This window comes from Diospyros lotus, chromosome 7, assembly GCF_014633365.1.
Source record: "Diospyros lotus cultivar Yz01 chromosome 7, ASM1463336v1, whole genome shotgun sequence".
Lineage (NCBI taxonomy): Eukaryota > Viridiplantae > Streptophyta > Magnoliopsida > Ericales > Ebenaceae > Diospyros > Diospyros lotus.
Genome location: NC_068344.1, coordinates 6,199,178 through 6,221,328, shown reverse-complemented (window position 1 = coordinate 6,221,328; position 22,151 = coordinate 6,199,178). Strand labels below are relative to the sequence as shown.

Below are 22,151 nucleotides of genomic sequence, written 5' to 3'. Positions count from 1 at the left end.
TATTATGACTCTATCTTTTCTCTTTGTAATTTCTCTCACCAAATAATATTTTTCTTATAATGTGATAAATTTGTTAACTTAAGAGGGGGTGAATAGGGGTGTGCATTCGGTGATAACCAAACCAAACTACCCCATTTTACCTAACCGAACCGAACCGCCTCATTGAATATAATCGAACTGAACCGAATCGATTTGATACACTAACCGAAATAACCAAAACTAAATTAACCGATTTGAACTTTGAACTAACCGATCCAAAAATTAAACCAGAAAAATAGCCCAAAAATCGAACTGAGTTAATCGATTTGGCCTTTAAACTAACCGAACCAAAAACTAAATCGAAAAATAGCCCAAAAATCAAACCGAATACATCTTGATTCAATTCCTTGACATCCTAATATATTAATTTAATTTACCTCCAAGTCAATTCCAAATACATCTTAATTTCTAAGTTCCTAACCCCCTATCATTAGCAACAACAAACATTGAAAACCAACAAAACAAAAAACATGGGATGATTTTTGACTCATGACAATTACAATGGATTACTGAGTTCCTACTACACTAAGAAACCAAATGCAAATTCTTTTTCCAGAGAGCATACGCTAAGGAAAGCTTAATTGCTCAAAGTTAGACAAAAGTGTGGGGGAATCATCCTTAGCCTTATCATTGTCGTCATCATTATCATCATCATCCAATAAAAAGCTTTATGTTCCAAAATTGATTGCCATATTCACCCATCACAGCCCCCCGCGATTGCAATCTCTTCATGTTTTTTAATTTTGTGATCAATTCAACATTTAGTAGACCGATATCCCAACATTGGATACATGGAAGAATACCAATAGATACATGGAAGGTATCTAGAGGTAAAACAAACAACAAATCACAAAACACTGAAACATAACCAAATCACGAAACATAAAATAGAAACAAGTAAACAACGAACCAAATCACAAAACAGAAACAAGTTAAACAGCGAATTCGCAAAACCAAGTCAAAGCATCGAAAGATTAAACAAACAGCAAGGGAAACCAATCAGATCGGACATGACAATCAAAACCACACGACGATTAAGTTGTCAAAATTGTATTACCTTCTCAAATCGATGACGGTGATACCAGCAAGATCGTTGATGGTGAGGTGAGGGTGAAATGGCTTAAGGTTTGCTGTCGCGTTTGACATGGTGGGGGTGGGTTGGGTCTCAGACTATCAGGTGTAGGGGCGCTAGGTGTTGGGCGGGGGAGAAGTCGTCGCCGACGGTGAAGGCGTTTGGGTCTGACGGTAACGATGAGGTGAGGGTTAGCCACCGATGACCTAGGGATAGGGTCGATGCTTCGACCACGGGGGGGGGGGAGGGGGGGCTGGGTCTCGGGTTATCGGGTGCAAGGGCTAGGGGGCTAGGTGTTGAGTGGGAGAGAAGCCGACAGTGAAGGGCTTGAACGGTTAACGACTGGTGGGGGGGTGACTCGAGTGAGGCAGTCACGATCTCTCGGCTAGGGCTATCGGGTGTGTTGCGCCTACGCAAGAATGAAGAAGAAAGGCAATGGACATCACAAAACATGGACTTAGTTGGAGTGAGGTAGTACCACTAGCCCGAGTCTGTCAATTCAGTTTTGCAGGCATTTTTGCCCAAATACCCAAACTGAATTGACTAACCGAAATATTTACAAAATACTAACTGAACCCGAATCGTTCATAATGGCTAACCGAACCAATCGATTCGGTTCAGTTTAATTGATTAAACCGATTTTATGCTCAACCATAGGGGTAAATTAAGCTTTTGCACCCTTTTTAAGAATCAATACTCAAATAAATGAATTAAAATAAGAATGTAAAGAAAGTAAGAATGCAATACACAAGATCTAAAGTGGTTCAGCTATAAAGCTTAATCTACTACCTTGATTTACCACCAAGGAATTTGCAAACACACAATATACCCATACTATTACCTTGTAGCTTTTACACAAGATCAGCTACTCAACCTTTACAAATTTGGTTTTTACAAACTTGGTTTTTACAAATTTGGCTCAACCACAACCAACTATCTTTCAAGGATCTAGCGTACCCTTTACAAACTTTCACAAATAATGTGAAAGGATTTTTCAAGAGAAAAATATAAGATGATATAATAAGCACTGATATTTCTCTTGAAAGAGAGTTACAAGATTTAAAAAAAAAAAATCAAACACACTCTCTTTGAATGAAACATAAAAGTTTGATCGTGAGTAGCTCGAGAGAATAAGCTTAGAAAATTTGTTTGTCACTTGTATTGCTCAGGTTGTAACTTTCTTCTTTCAGCTTATTCTCCTATTTATAGATTTCTTGCATTCAATATTAGCTGACATGGCTTTTGACAATTGGAATGTTTTGATTGAGTCACAACAATCACTTTTTGTCTCTATAAGCATTAAACAACTTCTATTAAATCTCAAAAGTATGCTCAAGTTGTCTGAAGAATATTTGATGAACATAAAAGATGAAATTGACAACATTTAATGCGTCTAACAGCTATATTTTTTTAATTCTGTCTGAAAATACTCGAGTAACTTTTAAGCTTACTCGACTAAGTTTGATCCTTACTTGATTGGATGAATTATGTAATTGATTATATTTTAAGCTTACTCGAGCATGACCAAGTCATTACTCAATTAATTTTTAAGCCTTAGAGAGATGCATTATCCACTCGATTACAAAGGTAAGTTTACTCGATTAATTTTGATCTTTACTCGAGTACAAAAAATTGTTACTCGATTACTTTTGAGTCTAGAGACTTAGCTAGATTTCAGTTTGTTCTTACTTGATTACAAAAGATGTTCACTTGATTACAAAAATACTTTACTCGAGTAAAATGATACTCATAAATTTTAACTTAAAATTACTCGATTACAAAGAGGATTCACTCGAGTACAAAAAATTATTACTCGATTAAATTCAAGATGATAGAAAATTGCATACCACACTTGAGTAAAAGGTTTAGTTAGTCGAGTATATCACTTTCTTTACTCGATTATATTTATATATGTAATCGATTAAATTGAAAAGAAATTGATCATTACTTGAATATTATACTCAAGACTTACTTGATGGATTTTCACAAAAGGCTTTCATATGATTACTCGATTTTCATAAATAATTTACTCAATTTACTCTTACATACTTAATAAAATACTTGATTATATTGAACATATACTTGATTATATGAACTTAATACTTGATTAAAAGTTTACCATACTTAAAACTACTTCAAAAGGTTTTGGCATCATCAATGAACCGGATTTATTAGAAAACATTTTCTCATTCAAATTTACCAAAACTTGTTTTCTCATAAAATCAAAACAAAAATTTCTCAACATAATGTATTTTGCTCTCCAATTCACTCTAGGGCTCTTTAGCTTGCATAATTGCACATGAATTTTCACAAAACAAAGTAATTAGAGACTCTATTGTGGGCATAATACCTAATTCTCCTATAAACTTCTTAATCAAAGATATTTCTTTTGTTTCTTCACAAGCGGCAATGTATTTTGCCTCAACTGTGGAATCAAGTATATATAGTGTTTTCTTTACAACTTGTCCAACTAAGAACCCTATTATCTAATGAAAAGACAAATCTAGATGTAAACTTATTGTCATTAGGATTAGATTGGAAATTAGAGTCGGAGTGCCCTTCAACTTTTAAAGGCCCTCCACACTATTCTAAACAATAATGTTTAGTCCTGTTAAGATATTTAAGAATATGCTTAACAAATGTCCAATATTTCTCTCCAAGATTGGAATAACATCGACTTACAACACTTACTACTTTATCAATGTCTACAAAAGCATATGGACAATTTTTCATTTTTTCTAACTCTTAATCTGTCTTTGGAGACATTTTAGTAGAAAGAGCAATTCCAGAATGAAAAGGAACCAATCCTTTCGTAGAATCTTACATGTTGAACTTAACTACTATATCTTTCTAATATAAGTACATTGAGACAATCCCAATTACTTATTGCATCTATCTCTATAAACCTTAAGCCAAAAAATGTATAATGACTCTCACAAGTCTTTCATAGATCGAGAACTGCGTTGGGTTGACAAGCATAACTTGACTATTGATAACATTTCTATATCATTTCCCATTAAAAGAATATCAACATAAAATAAGAAATGTGGTTGCATTCCCTTATGTATACCAATAATTATAATTAGTTAAATATGTAGTTGATGAAGGTCAACTAGACGAATGTTAATTCATGCATCATTTTGCTATACCCGTGTATGTAGTTAGAGCAAAGTTTGGCAGCTTCATTGTTTAGTGATCAATTAGTTCGTTATTAAATATAAGGTCAGGGTTATCATATTTGTGTTGCTTTAATGGTTGAGTCCCATCAAAATAATTAATTACATTCAACCATCATGTGAACTATGGAAGCTATGCTAATGATATTCTTCTTATCTACCAACACTGTTAATTAAATAGGAAGCATCTTACCTTGTAAAAAAATAGGAGTTTCATGAATTCCTTTTCAATTAAAAATTATCTAAAAAAAAAAAATCAGCAAGCTCGCATAAGTTTGGAGATTCAAGTTATTGCAAGATTGTGTATTCAAGTCTATCTCTGTACAACTATTGATAATTTGCATATATCCGTGAGGCAAGGATCGAGTTTCAACTCATAATTCACTTGCTTATCCGTCCAGCCCAGTGTATGGGAGTAATAGATTTTTAAGAAAGTGAAACAGTTTTAGCCGAAGATTGTTTGTTAATCAGAAACCCATCTTGTTTCCTATGTTAAAAAAATCTCCTTAAACAAATTAAAGAACCCTAAAATGAGATAATGAATATATTGAACCCAAAAAAAAAAACTTAATAAAATAAATTAGATGACGAATCAACTGCTCTGAGTGTTCGGACTCCAATAAAGAAGTACCTATCATTTGATCTCTAAGAACTACACATGAGCCATACTAAGATCAATCTGTCTACACTTAATTAATGGGTTCTTATACACTCTTAAGTCATTGTGATTAAGCTATTTGACTTGTCATAACTAAAACATAAAATGAAAACTACTTGAGTCCACATTTTTAGTCTAATTCTCCATGACCAATGTGGTTAGATTTTGAAAGCATTATTAGACCAATTAAGTATGGGCTTGAACAAGACCGTATGTATTTAAGTAGCTTTTTTAGTGACGGATTAGAGAAGTAATTAACACGATAAGTAAGACTAAGTGAAGTAGTTAATAAGTCCTTTTCTAATATCAAACTCAATGATAAAAATAGGTCTTTTAAGCAAGCTATCCCCATTAGTGAGCCGGCCTATTGATAATGTTCTTTAATTTTGGCAAAATATTCCTGTCAATGTAATGGGTACGTGGTTTTGTTTTTTTTTTTTTTTCGTCAATAGTAATTTATTTAACTAGCTACTAGCATATATCTTTGTGCCCTTAAAAGTGGATTAGGTAATGACTTATCTTTTATCCTAAGTATGAGATTATAGATTTGAACTTTCATATGTTCTTTAGTGTGTATATTTTTTATTCCGTATAATTTTCTATGTGTCAATTTATGGAGTGATATTTAATAGTTATAATTTATTTTTTAGTTTTTTAAGGTAAAATTTTTAAAAAAAATAATTATGAGTTTCGGTGTGACGGTAAAGTTATTTGAGAAATTAGTTATTATTTAAAAATTATAAGCTCAAATCTCTTTAATTAATTAGTTTTATTTTTTAAACAAGATCCATGAAAGTATTTTGAAAACACTATATTGATAGAGTTTTATAATAGCAAAATATTGTGTTTGTCTGTATAATAATTAGAAGTGTGGTTCGATATGTATGTGTAAGTAAAAAATTATAACATTTTTAATAAAATTTTATTATGTGATAATTAATAGTTGTAATTTAATTTTTATATTTTTGAAAGTAAAATTTAAATAAGGATTAGAGTTAGTAAAGTGATAAAATTAAGTATTTTATTTCTACAAGTGATAAGATCAAATCTTGATAACTAAGTTTTAACTTTATTTTTTAAAATAAAAATTATTTTAAAAGTTTACTTTATGAATAAAAGTTTATAACATAAAAATATTCTCTTGTACTTAAAATTATCGTTCTAGCACGATCTCCTTATGTTCATGATCTTAATTTCGTAAAGAGATAAATTACGAGATGTGTCTTGAAAAGATTAAGATTCGAACATGTAACTCACTGAAATCACACCAATATATTATGATTCGACATTTACTATCTAAAATATATTCTCGAGGGAATTACCGTCTTATTTATAAAATAATAATATAGTTATAGAAGATTTCCAAAAACATGATGAAGGTTGCATAGATTACACTCCACTTGACTTTGGGGACACAACCCAAGATTGCACTAGGGATCATCTTTTAAAGTCATGATGAAGTGTTACATTAAGAAAGTTTACATTAATTATTATATAATAGGCGAGAGAGAGGATTAGATAATTAAAAATAAAATACCCATTAAACAAATGGGATGAACATAATACGTACAAAACATGTAGTGGTAGTATGGGGCATTAAATTAAATTATAGTGGGGTTGGTTAATAATAATAATAAATTAGGGTTTCAGTTTGGAAGTGGGATCCACAGCCACAAGCTTCGAATGAGAAGCCCATTTTCAATAATTATAGCTTAGGTAGTTATTAGTTTATATGATACGGACAGTAATATATATATATATGTATGTATGTATGTATTAATAATGCTTGGAAGCTTAGGACATTAATTATGATTTTGTCTCATCCTCCAAGTCATGTTTAGAAAATAAATTAAATTACTAGGCAAGTTGTCCTGAACGCACATGCAACCCATCACATGCGCATGCGAGAGAGAAAGCTATGATTAGAGCATTGAATTAGGATAAAGATTAACATCAATCCAGAGATAATTAATTATAGAAATCCCCTTAAAACTCATGTACCCATCAATTATATTTAGAAGCCAGAATAAAATAAAGTTACATTTGTCGCGTAATCGAAGGTATGAGTATCCGGCATTTCAAGAATAAAATTATATTTAAATTAAATCTTTTTAAAAAAATTCAAGAGTAAATTATTTATTAAATCAGGGTATTGATTTAATTACTGGTTTAATAACTACTTTGATGGTCGAATTCTTAGATAATAATATCATTAGTGTAGTTATATGAACGTTATCTGTTAGGGACATTCAAACAAGAATTATTAATTAAATGTTTAGATATCATAGTTATAACCTAATTGACAGCAACCCCAGTTCTTTGTAAATTGATAAAACCAAACAAACATGAAAAACCAACTGATTTGGGCCAATTTACACATATATTTTGTCTCATTTTATTTTCAAACCACAACCTGGCTTGGTGACCAATTTGGTCTAATTTTAATAACTATGATGACTATTGATGTGGATCGAGCGATATTAGCATATTTGGACAAGTACAATGGAAAGAAGTCGAAAATATGATCATAGTGATCGGTGTTAGGTAATATGGGTGTAAGATTCACATACGGTGTCTATTTTCAGTGTATAATATATGTTTTTGGGTAGCTCAACGAGCTGGATTGAACTAACAGTTTTGTTGCTATGATGTCGTGTTTTAACCATTTAAAGTTATCTTTTATAATTTTTTTTATGATTTCTTTATTTTTATTTGGATTATGTTTTATTTTTTAGCCTATTTTGTACGGCCCAGTTTAGTTGAAGTCCGTAGTCCATTGGGACATCGTATTTAAAACCTTCTTAGTCATTGTAGGGTTTTTGGGTTGCTTGTGGAAGAAGAATTTGTGATCTTTGTTTTTCCGTATTTACAGTCCGAGTTTGAAGATGATCGTTGAGGGTTGTAGGTGTTTCCTGCATGAATTATTCTAATATTAAAATAAATATTGGGTCTTATCATATATATACACGAATGTTATGAAGGAGTAATGTTAATTAACTAAAATTATCACAAAATAATTAATTTATGAATTTAAGACCTCCTTCCAACCCGGGTTGGAAGAATTTTCTTGTTTAATTATTATATATATCTGCACTCATGAACTGATAAACTAATAGAAACCTAACCTCCACATTGGTTAAAGATTGGCCCAAAGGCCCAAAAACTTGTTAATACTTACTGCCCAGTTTGTTGGGCTTCATTGGTTATAGAAACATTCCTTCTGTGATTTGATTTCATCTTGTTTGGAATTATTTTCTAGTTCATTCTTATGTTACACAAATAATGCTTCAAATAGACTGATGGTTGGATAAAGAATTTTACAATTTTGATTGTTCCTTTCATTCCATTTCTCTTTGGTAATTCCAATAACAGCTCATTAAATTCTTTTGTACTATAAATTCTTAAATTTATCAAACTGCCTCCATTTGAAGAGTGAAAAGTTTAGTTCTTTTTGCCTTCTTTGTTTCTGCTTTACTTGATCCAACAATCTATTTTTGCTTATTATCTCCGTGATCGTACAAAGAGTAAAACCTTTGTTGTTTTAGCTCGAATAGAAGTAGAGACATTGAATGGATTGTGATTGTGCACGCAACAAAACCTTAGTTGTTTTAGCTCGAATAGAAGTAGAGATATCGAGTGGATTGAACTTGTCTTGGCCTAACATGGGTTGGGCTTAAGCATACACCTGCTATTGGCCCGTTTTTAAGGACAAACTTGGACCCTTTATTGACCATACTAGTAATGCTTATGCCCATGAAACTACTCATTTATAAGTTTTAACAAATTTATACAGGTTTTCCCCTTGTAGCAGCATCAACATTCAACAGCCAAGTTGCAGCATGGATGAATTCAAACAGGCCTTTAGAGAGGTACCAAACCAGTGTCTAGAAATTTTATTCCATGGCACATTCCTTAAGACAAAATGCAAACCTGTAATCTCAACTATAATCAATGGCCACCACCCTTTGGGCATGAAGTAGTGATTTATTTATCAAATTACATTGTTCTCGTATCATTCTTGAGTAACTCATTTAATTGATCCTAGTGGGCTTTTAAGGATATATCCATCAGTCCAGCTCAATACTTACACACTGGAAACTCAACTGTGTCCCTGATCAGCAAAGCAGCCTCAGTGTTGTATGCATTAATCTTGTTTTGCAGAGTAAGTAATGGGGAAAGCCAAGAATGTGGGAACCCGGTGAGGCCATTCAGGTGCCTACCCAAATGAATATCAGCTAGGGCTTGGGGGTACGCCATGGACCTTGTGGCATGCACAACCAGGCCACAGAGGGAGGAGAAGCTGCTCATTAGACTCGAATGCAAAGTTCCTCAGACAAACCAATCCCTTTTAAGCAATATGGGATACCAACCCTAGAGGTGTATGCATGAATCTTTACCAACAATAGAAAATGCTGCAATAAGCAAACAACCAAATGAAACTTAAGGAATATTGCAAAGAAAACGTGCCTGTTGTGCAATTTCTCTAAAACCCATCTGGAAGAGATTAATCAACAACACATCATGAAACTTACGAAACTAAAAAAAATGCTGCAGTCAATCTGCCATATCAAGTTGACTAGCTCCCAAGAAGGACTTATGAAACTTAAAAAAATAAAATGAAAGAACAGCAAAAGTCCAAAATCAGCTTCTGTGTAAGAAGTGGAAGACAAATCAGATGTATTATCTGAAAAAGATTATGGTTTGATATGAAAGCTATAGGCAAACTTCTGAAGTTTATATCCACATTCCTAAGATATGGATTCCTAGAATACTAATTCTCAAGTGGTCGATCAAACTAACTGATTCTTCTACAGTCCGTCAGCAAGACAGCACTCAAACAGGATAGGCATCAACAGGACACTAATAACGATGGCTCATGCCAAAAGAAAAATCCCCTCCAAGAGAATGGGCTTTTGACATGGGTATCAAAAATCAGAAAAATGACCATCTTACTGAGATAAAGAAGTTCTTAGGGCACCATGTTTCACTAAAAATAGGTGTTTTACACTAACTGTATCAACTCCCTATGGTATATCAGAGCAAGAGAATGTTTTGCTCACTTTTATAGAGAAGAATAAAAAAAATTTGGCATGAATATTCAACATTGTTCAGGCAAACAAGACTACCTTGTGAGAAGCACCGAATAAATTGTGTAAGGGTTTAGGGTTTAGGGAAACCTTATAATATTACACGTGATTAACCTTTAGTTAATAAGCTGAGCAGGAGCATCACTTGGGGGAAGTAAAAGCTCACCCTGCCCGGCAGGAGAATGTTGATTTGATCCTGAAATCAACCACTCTATGCAAATACTTTGGAAACAAACTTTAGCCTCCTGTCTAACCCCTCCCAGAGCTAATGCATATTTTATCCCTGGTTAATCTCTTTCTTTCTTTAAATTGCAGATCCAAGCTCCAAAAAGTCCGGAATATATCCACATAATCTTAAGAGCTCTGTCAATCCTTTCAAGGCTGCATATATCTCCTCTTTCTTAGGATGCCGCTCATCCAAGGAGTAGAACTCAACCACCCCAACATCAACCTCAATCAAACTACAACCTGGCAATTTTTTAGATCCAGTATCCCTCATGGCAACTTTTAAGCGCGCCACATCTTCCCATCTCCTGGCATCTCCATATATATTAGAAAGCATAACATAGTTTGCAGGGTTTTTTGGTTCAAGCTCTATAAGCTTTTGAAGAGCCAGTTCAGCCAATTTGATGTTTTTGTAGTTCTTACACCCCCCTAGCAACGCAGTCCAAATAACACCATCTGCTTCCATGGGCATTCTCTTCACAAAAAGAATAGCCTGGTCTAAAAGACCGGCTCGAGCCAACAGATCAACCATACAACCATAATGTTCAATCTGAGGAGTGATTGAGTATTCATTAATCATTGAATTAAAATAGGAAAATCCATCTTCTACCAAACGCATATGAGAACATGCACATAAAATGCCTAAAAAAGTGACAGCATCAGGCTTTTCTGCAGTGTTCTTCATCTGAGAAAACAAGCTTAAAGCATCAGCACCATGCCCGTGCATTGCTAAGCCATTTATTATGGTGTTCCAAGATATTAAATCCTTTGCAACCATGTTCTTAAACATGTTAATCGCAATATCTATACTGCCACATTTTGCATACATATCAATTAAAACATTTCTAACAAAAATGTTGTCTTTATACCCATTGTTCTCTGCGTATACATGCACCCACTTACCCAAGTCAAGAGCTCCTAGTCTGGCACAGGCAGACAACACAGTCACAAGCGTGGCATCATTAGGAGACACGTCGGACTCCCTTAGCATACTCTTAAAACTACTCAAAACCTCAAAGAAACGGCCATTACGGGCATACCCCCCAATCAGTCCATTCCAAGAAAATATATTTCTATCAGGCATCTCCTCAAACAATTTCTCACACTCCTCAACGTCCCCATTGTTAGCATAACCGTGTAACAAAGTATTCCAGGACATCAAATCCCGGTTCATCGGCATCTCATCGAAGAGCCTCCTAGCTGCAACCATATCCCCACAATCAATATAGCCTGATACCATAGTGTTCCATAATACAATATCACGCTCTGGTGCCAAGTCAAAAAGGTTCCTTGCAGAAACTAAATCTCCATAAGAAATATATCCATTAACCATTGAAGTCCATGCAACAACATTCCTCACAACCATTTCACAGAAAACTTTGTAAGCAGAACCAACTGCCGAACCACTGGAATACATATCAATCAAAGTGGTTCCAATAAACGGATTAGACTTGAAACCGATCTTCAAAAGAAAACAATGCACTCTTTGCCCCACTTGCAGAGCCGGCAACTTCGCACAAGATTTTAACACCATAGGAAACGTGAAGCAATTGGGTCTTACATCCAAGCTACTCATTCGACCAAACAAGTTTAAAACTTCCCCGAAGAGCTCGTTCCGGACATACCCTCTGAACATGGCATTCCATAATGCTACATCCGGAACGGGAATTTCGTCGAACATCTTACGTGCGTGATCCATCCTCTTCAGTTCGGCGCACGCCAAGACAAACCGGGGCGCCACGTAGTAGTTGTGTACAAGGCCATGACTGGTTATCTGCGCTTGAATCTGCGGGAGATGCTTTGGGTGCTTACATAACTGCAGAAGTGAGATGAATTTCTCCTCCAGCAGCCTCTGAGATGACTTTGGAGCAAAAATAAGTGGAATTTTTGCTATTTTCAGAAGAGAAGAGGCTGTTTAACAATGTGGTTCAGGTAAAGAACAAGAGAGAAACAAAGGAGGAAGAAGGGATTGAAAATTGAGAACACAAGGTTAAGAACAGGAGAGCGATTCGAGAGAAAGAAAGTGTGAAAACTGAAAAGCGTTTTAAAATACGAAGATAAATTTCAAGGATGATGACATATACTTCATTCAATTCAATTAACACCAACGAACTTGCCCACACTCCAATCCATCCAACACTTTTTAATTTTTACAATAACTTATAAATTACTATTTTTAAGTCAAAATATGGATTATATCTTCTTAATTTGGTTTAACACATTTAACTGCCACATTAAAATATGCATTGTTTAAGATATTAAATAATCCATGATTTTAAATATTTTTTCTTAATAGGGACCCTGAAGAAAATAAAAAACAACCAAGAGTTCTCTAAAACTAGAAATTTTTGGATAAATTATATAAAACTCCCATGTACTTAGGGTCATGTGCAACTTATTCCCTGTATTTTCGATTACATCAAAAAAAAATTTACACTTTCAAAATATTGCAATCAGTCACAATTTGTTATTATTTTACATAATTTTGTGCAATTTACTAGTTAATTAATGTAAAATTTTGTATTTTTTGATATATTAAAATTATGTATGTAGATTATGATACAAAATTATGTAAAATAACATCAAATTGTGTCTAATTGTAACATTTTAAAAGTGTAAGGAGATTTTTTGATGCAATCGAAAGTATAGGGGATAAGTTGCACATGACCCTACATGCAAGCGGGTTTCATATAATTTACTCTAAATTTTTTATATTTAATTTTTAATTCAACAAATTAACCAAATTCCAAACCAAACCGACTTAACTAAGGTTATCTCCAACTAGTCGCTATTTCCCTTGCCAAGCCAAATTTTTAGGGAGACCTTCACATTTCTCTACTCCAACACTGCTCACCATCACCAATTTTCCTTGCCATATTAATAATAATCCGCCATTATCTTGCTAGATTTGGCAATTGAGCTTGTCATTGCAACCCAACCCTCGCCATCTTTTCCCACAATGGCCATCTCAATAGCCCGTGGTCGAAGAAGACAAAATGTTAATTGAAGAAGGAGTAGCCAAAGATGAATAGATGCAATGGCGAAAGATGAATAGACGAAAGAGGAAATTGCAGCAGAAGATGAATAGTGAGTTTGTGCCATTATTGATTGTGTATTTATATATTTGATTATAGATAAATTTGTGTACTTATTATTATGGAATTGATTTGAAAAATTTTGTTAAAAAAATTTATTTAAAAGATATTTGTAAATTATTTTTAAAAATATATTAAATAATATTAAAAATCAACACAATAACATTTATTATTAATTTAAAAATAAATATTAAATTTTTATAGTAATAAAAATTATAGGTAAGGTAAATGAATTAGAATTGAAGTTTATTAATAAATAGATGAGATAAGGAGGCAAATATAGAGTAAAATAGGGAGTATAGTTGGAACAAATACAATTTTTGAGGTATAAAAAGAATAGAGAGTTAATTGTTTATAATATAATAGAGAGTAAAATAGAAAGTGTGGTCGGAGATAGTCTAACATACACCCTAATCCTATTCATTGGGGTAGCGTCTATTAAAATAAGTAAGATAAGATCATCTATTGTTGTCAAAATATAACAATTGAGATTTGTAGTGTAAAAATGCAGCAGCCACAGTGGAGTGAGGTGAACAGTTGGCAAGTATCTGCTTGTAGAAATATGTAGCGGGTGGCTCTGGTCTCTAATTGTCTAGTTAGGGTGGTCTAGAAGGACACCATGGCCCAGGAGAATCGCCTTGTCATATCTGTGGGGTGCCTCTAGTTGGAGTCTCGAATGAGCCCTTGGATGCACTTTCGGTAGAGGACTAATCCATTTGAGAGTAACTTCCTGAGTGTCTGGGGCAAAACTACACTCACAAGAACAAGTTAGAATGCATGTGGGGATTCCTCACTTGCGTATGCTCTTCGATGCTTAATTCAGTATGTGAAGGAAAATGGTTATTTGGGAGAACTCGTAGAGGTTTCACCAAGTGTGCAATAAATAAATAATTCAATTAATGAACATAGAAGATGTATTTTTGCCAACGAAAAAAGGGTTATTTATAGTGTTTTTACCAGATGTCGAGGATGAACATGCACGCTTTGGTCATGAGGACTATGGTCCTTGGTGAAATTTGGATGGGCTTAAGAGGAAACCTCCCTCCCCCTCCCCGCGGCAAGGACTTAGTAGCCTAGGGAGTCCTTTGGGAGAAGGTGGATCTTACAACGAGTTGCAAGAGTAGGTTCTTAGCCTCTAAGTGACTTGCCTGGGTAAAATCCCAGGATGTAATAAGGTGTTTCCAAGTGTTGTCTATTATTCTGAATTTAGTATGATATTTCCGCGATTACCTTCCCGTTGCGCAATGTTAAAATTAGAATGTTTTTTGATCCAATATATAGAATAATTAAAATAAGGATGACAAGCATTCTAAGATTTTTATAAGATTGTTTATTAAATTTTTTGAAATGTATTGGAGGGTATATTAGTAATTTTTTTTAATTTGGAAAGTCAACAATAAATTTATCTGAATGGACAAGAGATAAATTTATTTAGAAAATCTCAAATAAGAAGTCACGTAACTTCTTTTCTAATGATTACCATATAAATTTAATGAATACAATGAAAAATACTTTTGTCCAAATTGCTTTCTATAGCTCACTTTTTCCCGCTCATATATTGGTAAACACTACCAAAACAAAACATGATAGAGGCAATGTCACACTAGAAGTGCAACATCACCATTGCCATGGTTGACGTCTTCCTCGTCAGCATCCCCATCACCATGAAATCGGTTGAGCTCGAGGTCTTTCTCTTTCGCAAATACCTAATTTTCTCATTTTGATTTGTTTCGTACTGACGATCTGGATTATTATTCTGTTATGTTGCAATGTTGTGTTCCTTAGCTACGATTAAGGATAAAGTGATTTATAGATTAGCTATGATGCAAGTATTGAGGATCTAAATGTATGAAATATGTTATTGCTGAGACTTCCTCATGGCTTGTTTATTTATGCGAGGTTTAGGATTTGCACTCATTATGTTATCTTCATGACAAACTGGACATCGAGTGAGTTATAGGGTTTACGTATTTTGAAGCAAACAATTCAGAAGTTTGTTCCTTTTGTAGTTAGAAGCAAACCTAAACACAAAAGAAACCCCTAGATTGCCTTGAGAAAAAGCAGTGCAACTTAACTGGATGCTGTTAATAAACACTTTGTATCAACGCAGAAATGAGAACAAGAGTTAAAAATGCTTCATCGATCTCTGTATTCATTTAGATCTTAGCCTTATATATTGACCAAAACCTATTGACTAATTTACAGCAATGCCATTGAGTAAAACAACAGCAAGCAATAATACTAAAACTAACTAATAAGTCCAACATAACAAAAAATAAACCACTATCATAAAATAGAAAATAAACCAAAATACAATAGATGCTAATACTCCCCCTCAAGATGGACTATGAATATTCATAACAGCCATCTTGGACAATAAAAGAGACAATTGAGGAGCTAGTAAAGGCTTGGTAAACAAATATGCCAATTGATGAACAGAGCGAATGGGCAGTAACTTGAAACCACCAGCTACCAGTTTTGTAATATCCAGTGTTCAATATTATAAGCATTTCTAGAAATTATGAGGTCAAAATCAGTATTTATTAAAGTTTCGGGCTTTTGTGTAATATTCAAAACGCAACCGAAGGATGAGGGACTATGAAAAGCAAGCCAATAAAGGTAAAACAATCCAAATAATCGATATTCGACAAAATCAAGAGATTTTGTAAATTACCCGAGGAAGGTCGAAATGGCAATATCTTCAGAAGTTTTTGAGGAAAATGAAAAATATGGAACTTATGAGCAGTAGTGAAAGTGTTAGATAGTCTAGGGGTATCTAGGACTGGGAGAAAATGCAATTAAAAGTTGCCTAGGGGCTAAAATACAAATTTTCAAAAATATCATGGTGTGAGCGCGACCGCCACACATGGCCACCGGCAGCCACCTCTGGACGTCGGGAAGCTCTCCTAGAGGTGCTAGGACGGTCTTCAAGTGATGATGAAGCTTCTAAGGGTGGCCATTGGCCAAGCACGTCGGCGACGTGACCGGTTTTAATGGCGGAAGAAATTTTTGATTTGGCCGAATCTTTCGAGGGTTGTAGCTCGAGATTTGGGGTTGTTTAATTGATTTGGAGGCTAGATCTAGGGTTAAGGGGATAAGAGCAATCAATTGGTGGTGGAAATTTGGGTCGAGGTCGAGTATAAAAGGAGTTCTCGGTCGAAAGGGTTAAAGCACAAATCGATCAACTTTCTCCCATTTTGGCAAGAATCGAGCAAAGAGATAAGAGGGCTTTTGATCTTCAAGTCATAAGGATCATTTCTGGAGAGTTTCAAAGAGTTTCGTGTACGTTTGGTGGGATTTCAGTGAGTTGGCCGGAAAAACAGGAGCTGCCGGACCAAGACTTGCAATTGGGTTTTAAACCCCTTTCCGACCACTTTTTCCGACGAGTAAGGGGTCCATTGAAGTTGCCTCATCGAGATCTTCAAGGCCCCATCGTTGTTTTGGCCAAAAAAGATCGTCGGAGAGTCACCATGGCTGGAGAAGAAGACCGGAGAAGGCAGCAGCGCATGTGCACGTGTGGACCCCAGCCGCACCCATGCACCAGCGTGTGAAGGCGTGTGAAGCCCAGGTTTTTCTTGATTTTAATTTTATAATTTTTATAAAATTATTTTAGGATGGTTTATGTAAAAAAAATTTGGGAAAACTAGGTTTTTGGCATTTATTATGATTTTCTAAGAGGTAAAAATGTTTGAAAAATAAAGAAAAATAGAGAAAATTGAGGAAAAATGGAAATATTGATTCCTGAGGTCTTAATGGTGAAATAGGAGTCAATTGGGTTGTTGGAAGAATGATTACACAAATTTTGAGGTGTGGCACGTTTCTCAAGGCGAAAACCGGACTTTTCCAAATTAAGGTGAGTGGTTTGATTCTAGATTTATCTTGTCTTGAAGGTGTTTTGGAGTGTGTGTAGTGGGTTCTGGTGAGTGGTTTTACCCTCCCGAGCTTAGGATTCACATGATCGGACCGGTTCTAGTGAGCAGTTATACCCTCCTAAACCTGGGTTGTTTTACAAAGGCGTTACACTTATGTACATTGTGGCATCATTTACATATTTAACATGTGATATATATTGCATCAACTTTTTTTACTTTTAAAACGAATCGGTGCATGGCGTGTATTTTCATATCATCGGGGTGTTAATTTTCGTGTCGTTGTTGGGTCCATATGGGACGGGAATGGGTCTTTTTGAGAATGGGACAAGGTTAATCCTGGTGAACAGGTGACACGGTAGGGCACCCGAGGGATTAAGTATGTCGCTGAAGGTCAACCCCAACGGTGTGTGGAATGGATTTTTCCACAGGAGGTTGAGTATGTCAGGGTGATTTCTCAAGTTAGACATGTTGCATGTGATCATTGTCTGTATATGCCATGCTTGTATGTTGTTCATGCATTGTATAAACTGTTTCATGCCATCACTTAGATGTTTTTATCATCTAACCTAGGTTATGCCCCTGGAACATTCAACGTTCCAGCCAAGGACAGCTGCGAAGTCGAGGACATGGCCGATGGGGCCAACGGTGTTTAGTGGATAATCGTTGTACCATTTTGGGAGTGTTAGTATTTATTTTGGTATATGTATAAGCAGTTGTATGACAACACTGTATCATTTGATAGTTTGTATTACATATTTCAGCATGGGAATACCTTGTATGAAACTCGTGGTAGGCCACGACATTTTGGTGTTAATTATTCCGCTGTGATGTACTATGTCTCGTTTAATCTTAAGTCTATTGATCTTGTTAATTAAACGAGTAAGACTGGGGTTCTCGGGATTTTTATTTGCATGTGAAGATTGTTCTTGAAATCACCATAGGCGCCGGTCATTGTATGCGACGAGTGTTTCATCTGCATGTGAAGATTGTTCCCATGGCACGGCGTGTGATAGACTTGAAAAAAAAAAAAAGATTCCCGAGAATTCCCTTATAGTGACGCGCCCATGTAAGGCGGGGTGTTACAATTGGTATCAGAGCCCTAGGTTAAAACCCTAGGATGGTTAGGCTAGGTTATTAAACTTAGCATGGTCAAAATTGTTAACTTAGAATAGGGTTATGGATTCTAAGTGACATGTGAAAATTTAAGGAAACACATATTCGAGGTTTCTAAGAAAAACATTTGTGTGTTATTAGCAAGCCATGTTGGATCAAGTGCTACTATCACACTGGGTAAATAGGATTGAAGCTCGTGGACACCCGCAAGAGGAAGATATGAATGAGTTTCTAAATGCGATGGAGGAAATTATTGATGATGTACCTCCAAGTTACCGACAATTGATAGATCTGTTGGAGTATCGGATCGATTATCTTATTGACCAGATGGAATAAGAGTGGAAGAATTTTGCTCAGTGGTTATGGGAAGTCTGGGACTATGACTCCCTACATGAGTTCTACACGAGGATGCGAGATGAGCATGTGGAGCTGCAAGGGGAGGCCATGGATGAGGAAGAATAGGAAGAAGGCGCAGCAAATTCGGAAGATGAAGTCATCGATATTAGTTCCGATGAGGAATCTCAGGATGATGATGAAGGACCCTCGGTGGCGTCTGACAATGATGGGGACCACAAGGAGACGTGGATCTGGAAGCCAAAGGACTACTGATCAAGGCCAAAGAGATAACTGAAGGAAGAAGGAATATATAAAATATAATAAGATGTTATGTCTATTTCCTTTTCGGTTATGCTAAGCTGTTATGTTTTGTGGGATACTGTTAATAAATAAAACTGTCCCTCTTGTACAGAAATACTCTTGTCTTGTGCATAATTTGTTTCCATGATTCACTTCAGATGGTGAATACACAAAGACTCCAAGATGCAGCCCATGATGGAAATGGGAGAAGGGAGGAAAATAATCCTGGAGATCAGGGTGATCACAGGAATCACTTCGGAGGAAATAAAAGATATGTCGGGGAATCGAGCTCCAGTGAGGACCGATTTGAGAGAATGGAGCGATTTTTAGAGAAAATGCTGACGTACTTGAGTCGAGAGGAGCCTACGCGGCACATGACCACGGCATTGGAGCGGTACCGACACTTGAGACCCCCTGTGTTCAAAGGAAGGATTGGAGATGATCCTAGCTCAGCCGAGTATTGGCTTGAGCCGATAGAGAAACTACTTCAACACCTCCAATGCAGTGAAGAGGAGAAAGTGAGGTGCGTAACCTACATGTTGGAGGAAGAAGTAGGTCGGTGGTGGCAGTCTACCGAGCGTTCGATGATAAGGTCTCAATAGGAACGCGAGGAGGAAGATGAAGATGCGCCAGTGTATACTTAGGCGGGATTCAAGGAAGAGTTTAACGCTAAGTATTTTACCAAGAGCTGAAAGGAAGAAAGAATCTGGGAGTTTATGAGACTCAAGCAGACTGAAGAGATGTCTGTGAATCAATACGACAACCGATTCACTCAGCTGGTTAAGTACATGCTTATGTACCAAACCGACGAAAGCCAGAAAGCACAAAAGTTTGTTTCAGGATTGCAAGTTAGTCTTCAACAAGTGTTAAGTGGATGGGACATTGACACTTATAAGGAAGCATTTCACCAAGCTTTAACCATTGAAAGAAACCTGACGAGGGTGAAAATAATCAAGACTGGAGAAGAGAGCAAGGGCAGTAAGCTAGGAAATGTAACGGCTCAATCTAAGGACGAAGGGAGGTGCCCTCGATGCAAGAAGAAACACTTTGGGAAAAGATGTGTCATAAAATGCTATACCTGTGGTGAGGAAGGCCACATTGGAAGAAACTACCCGAAGATCAAAGGAACACCCCAAGTTAGGTACCAGGGAAAAGTGGTGTGCTATAATTGTGGGCAACCAGGGCATATCTCGCGAGAGTTCCCAAAGAGACAAAAGATGGAGCCGCCAAGTGGAGGAGCACCGAATGTTTGTCCTGGCCGGGTGTACAATCTGACTTGTGAGGACGCTGAGGCCGATCCTACAGTTATTGAAGGTACACTGTTCTTTTCGAATATTCCAGTTCATGCTTTAATAGATCCGGGTTCTACGCATTCGTTTGTTTCGCATGCATCAATAAAAAATCTAAAGCTAGAACCTAGGGAGTTAGGTTATCAAATGATAATAGCTACGCCTATGGGTTTAATCCTAGAGACGACAGTAGGATGTCAGGGTTGTAAACTCGATATGGGAGGGGAAAGTTTCAAGATAAACTTAGCCGTATTAGATATACAAGATTTCGACATGATCATAGGAATGGATTTCCTATCGGTACATGAAGCTAAAGTGGATTGCAAGAACAAGACCGTGAGTTTACGCAAACCTAACGGAGAGTGGATTTCGTTTCAAGGTCAGAACAATAGAATCAAGAGAAAGCATGGCGTAACTTTGCAAGCATTGCAATCAGCTAAACCTGAGTCAAGTAAGAAGAATCTTGAATTGGATTCAGTGAGGGTTGTGAACAAGTACCCTGAGGTTTTTCCTGAGGATTTACCAAGATTACCACCCCCTAGAGAGATCGAATTCTCAATAGATCTTGTACCAGGAATGCAACCTATATCCATACCTCCGTATAAGATGGCCCCAGCTGAGATGAGGGAATTAAAAGAGCAATTGCAGGACTTGGTCAACAAAGAATTTATCAGACCTAGTGTCTCACCTTAGGGAGCTCCGATTCTGTTCGTGAAGAAGAAAGTGAAAGTAAAGCAAGATCGCTACAGGGCAAGCAGCATAGTTCAAAAATTTGAACCTTACCCCGATCCCGGCGATTGGATCAACGTCGAAATCAAACAATCACATACATAATAAAGTAAATCTAACCTTTAGATTTTTAAATCGTTTGCGGATTCAAGCCGTCCAAGTGTCCGGCCTTTAACTTGTGATACGCGGCACGCGTCCGTTGGCGAGGAGAGCGGAATGGGAGTGCTAGCTTCTTTTCCTAACAAGGCTTATGAATGGATGGGAAAAGAATCGATTTTCAACTCTTGAAAACCAACAAAAATAATAGGTTTCGTTTGGGCATCCCATAAAGGACTATTTATATAGAAGCAACCTCCTAGGGTTTTCCAAACCCTAATGGACATGGATTGGACTAGCCCATTAATCCTAGTCCAACTAGAAATTAAACTGGCCCAAATCCATTTATAAAATATTTGGCCCAAATCTAATTCAAGCCCAAATATTTAATATTTAATATTTGGCCTAAATCTAATTTAGCCCAAATATAATATTTATTATTTAATATTTGACCCAAATCAAATTTAGCCTAAATATTTAATTTAATTTAATATTTGGCCCAAATACTTTATTTAGCCCAAGTATTAAATTAAGCCCAAATTATTAAATTAGAAACTTCTTTCTAATTTAATAATTAAATTATAAACTTCTTTCTAATTTAATCAATTGTTATTTTAGGAAACTCTTTCCTTTATGACGACCCCTCGTCACATCGACGTCATTACGTCTGTTTGTTCTTTTCTCGTGAGAACCTACGACGGCACAACTTCTTGCCGAAGTGTCCCACTTAACCATACGTCTGCTTTCCTGGTTTAAGCCAGGGACCGTGCCTATTGCGTATGACTCATTAGACTCCTGAATATGTTGGCAATGTGTCGGTACGAACACATAAGACAAGATTGGCCTCTAGCAAGGCATCATGCCTACCCATTTATTCAGAAGGATTCATAATCTGCAAATAACCTTTCACGAGCATGGTTACCGTGTAATTCGATCCTCTCATCAATGTATCCTATGTGATTTCAAGTTGGCAATGTGTTGCTTGATTATGATCACATAAGTCTTTCTTCGATTATCCGGATATCTTCACTTAATAGAAAGTGAATCAATAACTCCTTATTGAT

The 22,151-nt window shown here is 35.9% G+C and overlaps 2 protein-coding genes across 2 annotated transcripts; one reads left to right on the top strand and one right to left on the bottom strand.

Moving 5' to 3' along the window:
• Window positions 1-8,818: 8,818 nt before the first annotated feature.
• Window positions 8,819-12,374, bottom strand: LOC127805814 (pentatricopeptide repeat-containing protein At1g08070, chloroplastic). The gene is made up of 2 exons (XM_052342600.1): window positions 10,199-12,374; window positions 8,819-9,357 (listed from the first exon to the last, which is right to left on the bottom strand). The coding sequence occupies exon 1, from the start codon at window positions 11,954-11,956 to the stop codon at window positions 10,337-10,339; it is 1,620 nt and encodes a 539-aa protein (XP_052198560.1). The 5' UTR covers window positions 11,957-12,374; the 3' UTR covers window positions 8,819-9,357; window positions 10,199-10,336.
• A 7,315-nt stretch (window positions 12,375-19,689) lies between these two features.
• On the top strand, window positions 19,690-20,955 carry LOC127805518 (uncharacterized). Its single transcript, XM_052342280.1, has one exon. The coding sequence runs from the start codon at window positions 19,690-19,692 to the stop codon at window positions 20,953-20,955; it is 1,266 nt and encodes a 421-aa protein (XP_052198240.1).
• Window positions 20,956-22,151: the final 1,196 nt, after the last annotated feature.

Coding starts and splice junctions, on each gene's coding strand:
- LOC127805814 (XM_052342600.1), bottom strand. CDS start 11,956: ATGGATCACGCACGTAAGATGTTCGACGAAATTCCCGTTCCGGATGTA.
- LOC127805518 (XM_052342280.1), top strand. CDS start 19,690: ATGAGACTCAAGCAGACTGAAGAGATGTCTGTGAATCAATACGACAAC.